Raw genomic sequence first — 5,000 nt, 5'->3', positions numbered from 1 at the left:
TTTGAAAGCGAGGTCATAAGGGCCAATTTGCTTGGAAACAAAAGAATACTAAAATGGCGGCCATTTTGAAATGAGGTGTATGTTAACATTTGAGCAGGCGATTTTTATGGTCTTGCACTGCTCGCCTCTTCGCTTGTAGCCCCTTTCTTGAGGTTTTATGGCTTTGCCTTCCTAAGTGTTTTTCTTTCTTTTCAAGGTTATGGGGATGTGAGTTGTTTTTGTCTCTACAAAGCCCAAATTTTGAGTTTTCCCCAGCCACCGAGGAAACGCCTCTGTCCGCCATCTTAAAGTTGTTTACCGAAACTACCTCGCGAGATAACTGATTAGAGTGTTATGTGAAGAGCTAGTTTTCTACCCCATATGAACCATGTGAGCGTTAGCCCTTCTTATGAAAATGGGCCCACACACGGACAGAGAAAAAGTCTTATCAGGGTGGGAATTGAACCCACGACCTTCGGGTTGGATCACCGCTGTTCTAACGACTGAGCTACAAGGTCAGACGGGAGCAGGCCGTGGGGACTGAAGATGTTGAAGTCACGGCAATTAACATGTACAAGTACAAGGAAGGATTACGTTTTCGCAAACGTTGGCCGTGTAGCACTTATATTTGAACAGACTTAACTGATTAGAGTGTAATGTGAAGTGCTAGTTTTCTATCCCATATGAGCCATGTAAGCCCTGTTAAAGGCGCTGTTATACTGTGAAATGTTTCGTGCAACTTGTCTCGCAATGTTTTGGCGACACTGTGGCGGTACAAGTTGAACGAAACATTTCACAGTGTGACATACCCTGCAACGGCCAAAATCGTTGCGAGACAAGTTGCAAAAGCCGTTGCCGAAAGTAGAATTAGGTTCTACTTCTCGTGCAACTTGTCTCGCAACGATTTTGGCCGTTGCAGGGTATGTTACACTGTGAAATGTTTCGTGCAACTTGTCCTGCCACAGTGTCGCCAAAACATTGCGAGACAAGTTGCACGAAACATTTCACAGTGTAACAGCGCCTTAATGGAAAAGGGCCCACACAAGGACAGAGAAAACTCTGACCAAGGTGGGAGTTACCTCGCTAGATAGTTTCGATGTTGATTATTAACAACTGATAGAATTGAGCCTCGCACATAACTGGACAATTTAACCAATTCACACTTTATAGACTTGAACGGGATTGGAACGCATGACCCTTAGCGATACCGGTGCAATAATCTACCGACTGAGCAATGAAGCCACGCAGTTTATAGGAGTAGGTCAATTTGTTGGGATCATGTGTCCCCGTGAAAAGACTGATGAATGAAAGAAAGCGGGTTATAGACGAAAGAAAGTAAGTAAGCCTGTCTCGATCCAGTTTGCAGGCTCAGTCATTAGGTATGCACATTTTTCATCTCTCAAACATCTTCCAAACGACGTCAGTGATTCAGCTTTGCGTGAACGCGGTCTTAGTATGCCTAACAAATCAAGACTTCAGCGATACCAGACGTTCGTGTTTTGTTTGCAGTGTTCCGAAGGTACGCGTTGTGAAGAAGACATTGACTGCCTATGCGAGAACAAAGAGGTCATCTGCAATTACAAGCAAGTGTGTAAAGTGCGGTCATTTTGGGACGACCTTCTGAGGACAAAACCGGTAAGCTCCACAACGTATATATCTTTCATGGCCTTTTCCAGGAACAGATCTAGGAAGAGGGGGGAGGGAGGAGGGAAGAGGGTGCATTGAGATCACTGCACAAAATGTTTCCTATTAAATACGCTTTCTTTCGTGGAAACAACTATCCTTAAAAAAAAAATCAAAACGGTTTCGGATGACTTACAAGGAGGAGTATCTTCCAATAATCAAACAATTTCCCGAGAATTCCGATCAATATTTTACTTAATACATTAAATAATTCATAAAACTTACAGGCAGTATGCGGCTGTTGTCATCTTAAACTGGAAACAGCTCAACAAGGGTCTTTTCTTGAGTGAGTGAGTGAGTGAGTGTGTGAGTGAGTGCTGGCAAAATACTGTGGATTGGGGATGAGTGGTTGGGAAAACGGTAACCTTATGTTGCACTAATATCCCGTCCAGGGGTTGGTGGAAACATCAGTCCTTTCACCCTACAGAAACTTGGATTAGCTCAGATCTTGCCACTCGGTCCTTCGTTCCTGGAGGACTTTATCCTCCCTTTACTCCTTACATCAAGTTCCTCTTGCCACTGATGTAATACCAGTTGAGTTGCCGCCTAACTATTCTTCGTTGCTTTTGCAGTGCTTCCGGAATTACAAGATCCACTGTACTTCTGATGTCGATTGTGACTGCGATGGAAAATTAGTATGTGAAGACCGCGAATGTGTCGAACCAAGACACCCAACACTTATGGCAAGATTATAAGCTGACCAAACTCACTCTCACTGTCCCGTTTAATCCTTTAGAGAAAATTTCGACGCAAGAACACTCACCAAACCCGAAGATATTCATTTCGAAAGTCAACGTAAAATAGCAAGATGTAAATTTCTTGGAAACTGAAATAGTTTCTTAAAAAATTAAAACTGGCAATTAGTGCTTGGCTCAAGCAAGATAACCTTGGTCAGTGAAAGGCCATTTTTATCTCTAAGTAATTTCAAAAAACTCACGTCTAGCCCCGCAGTTACTTGCTTTGCATATTATCGAAAGTGGTGGACGGAGACGCTTATTTCCCTTTCGTAAACGGTCGTTGCCATTTGAAACGGTCGATGACATTTTTTAGCTCTAAAATTACACTCAGTAGATCTAAGAACTCAAAAGGTTGCGGTTACTGGGAGTTGTCTCGCTGGTCATATGAGTTAGGGTTCGGGTTAGGGTTCTGTTTAGGGTGAGGGCTAAGAACCCGAGTTCGAGTCTTGAAATTTTCGGACTCTTTTTTTCCTCCAGTTTTTCTTTTATAAATGTTTTTTTTTTCGGTTTTTGTATTAATTTTTGTTAATATTTTTTCTTAGTTTGTTTCTTTTAATTTTCTTTGAAGTGAAGTGTGTAGTCCAAGTGTGAAGTGTGCATCGACCGTTTCAAATGGCAACGACCGTTTACGGAAGGGAAATTTGCGACGGAGACCGTGCATCAGCAATGCCTCTAGATTTGTGCGCAATTGTGGGAGTTTAAGATTTACGACGCGACGGCAACGAAAACGTCACAAATTTTGCATATTTAATGAGCAAAAACAATAGCTTTACACGCTCTGCACGTGCATTTTTCATTTTTGTACACTTCTTTCACGTATTCGGTAAATCTACGACGTGACATGACCAATTCTCAAATTTTACGGAAAACGTGAACAAAAGGCAGCAAATTTGAATTTCTGCCGGTGTTTTTAGAAGTTAGATAAGCCGACATGATGACGAAAAAGATGAATAAACCGGAACTTGCAATTTTAAATGACGTTTTCGTTACCGTCGAGTCGCAGATGTTAAACTCCCTTCCAGTACGTACAGTCCGACTGGGGAATTGCAACGGATCTTGGGATTGACTCAGAAATTGAGCCAGGACCACTTAACACAATAGATCCGCATCATTTGCATGCGGATCCACTGAAAATGGGTTGTCAAGAGCTGTACACCATCTGATGTTATTCTCATAGCAAGAGGGCAAGACAAGGATTTTCGTGATTCCGATGTGACGAAAAGACCCCCTCTCCTACTACGATTTTCATTATTTTGAGGAATCTCACCTCCAAACGCTAAGCGCCAAACTGCATTTTGGCTTCCATCTATCAATTTCCCGAACATAGTCCGGAAGATCGCCTCCGTCTTCAGAAAGTGAAATGGAGTTTTTGTTTAGTTCACAGCTCGAATACTAATACGATATGTTTTTAGAAATTATTTAGTAAAACGATTCGTACAGATTTCATCGCTTTCCATTGGCATTAAGTACGAATGTACAAATGTACCGTAGGATCTATAGATGCTGATTGGTGGGTTATGTCACGCATTAATTGATTTCGTCATCTGCCAAAACGCAGCTTGGCCGTTGGCAATTGAAGATGAATTCCGCAGAATTATGAAAATCGAAGTAATCAGCTGACAAGTTGCTGGGGTTGTGCATAGTAAAGTCGCTGTTACACTGTGAAACATTTCGTGCAACTTGTCTCGCAATGTTTTGGCGACATTGTGGCGGGACAAGGTGCACGAAACACTTCACAGTGTAACATACCCTGCAACGGCCAAAATCGTTGCGAGACAAGTGGCAAGGGGTGACCCTATTCGATGGAATGGTGGAATGATGGAATGACGGAATGGAATGGTAAAATGGAAAGAAATGAAATAAAATAAAATGCTGGAACGATGGAATTGCGGAATAAACGGAATATTCTAAAATACGGAATATATGGAATATTCTAAAACACGGAAAATATGGACTATTTTGAAACACGGAATATATGGAACATTGTAAAACACGGAATAAACGGAACATTCTAAAACGCGAGATGAGAGGAAAGTCTTTTAAGAAAGGATATAAATATTACATTTTTTTGCCCGTGAGTAGTCTGGGTAGGATAACATAACTTCAGATGATAATTTTACATTTCCTCGCGACTAAAGTTGTAAAAATGTGTTACAGAGAAGAGTTCACTCCTGGGTGATATGTTTCCCCGCTTCCGTTTTTGTGCCCCTCGGACTGTGCCGAAAATTCGCAGCCGCACTTTGCCACATTCAGAGAAGGAAAAATGGAGAAAGACGATGTTTAAGTGTCTCAATTGCCTTAGAAACATAATGTACGACACGCTATCCTTTCTTTTGCAGGCTGATTTGTTAAGTCAGTGCCTTTTTGAAGTTCTTTGTTACAAAACCTAATTCGTTCATACACGATTTCCCTAGCAGATGTTGTTATGATCGGTCACATGCGGACCACTCTCTATCGGTGCTATTGATCTGTAGAAGGATAAATACATTACGGCGGTTGCGATTTGGTCGCTCGGCAATAAAGTTTGAAAGCAAATAATTCAATGAAAGATCAAGCAAAGTGTCAACCGAGTCCTGTGTTATGATTTTTTGGTCGTTCTGA

General features: G+C 41.7%; 1 protein-coding gene across 1 annotated transcript in view; it reads left to right on the top strand.

Annotated features, from left to right (window-relative positions):
• Positions 1–2,526, top strand: part of LOC137975934 (uncharacterized) — an 11,619-nt gene extending 9,093 nt beyond the window's left edge. Inside the window, exons 3-4 of the mRNA XM_068823143.1 lie at positions 1,489–1,614; positions 2,235–2,526. Of these exons, the coding sequence (XP_068679244.1) occupies positions 1,489–1,614; positions 2,235–2,357 (249 nt within the window). The 3' untranslated portion in view covers positions 2,358–2,526. The remainder of the gene's footprint in view (positions 1–1,488; positions 1,615–2,234) is intronic.
• The last annotated feature ends 2,474 nt before the right edge of the window (positions 2,527–5,000 follow it).

Source organism: Montipora foliosa, chromosome 11 (assembly GCF_036669935.1).
Source record: "Montipora foliosa isolate CH-2021 chromosome 11, ASM3666993v2, whole genome shotgun sequence".
In the NCBI taxonomy this organism is placed as follows: Eukaryota; Metazoa; Cnidaria; class Anthozoa; order Scleractinia; family Acroporidae; genus Montipora; species Montipora foliosa.
Note: the sequence above shows the minus strand (reverse complement) of the source record. Positions and strands in the feature narration are given on the sequence as shown.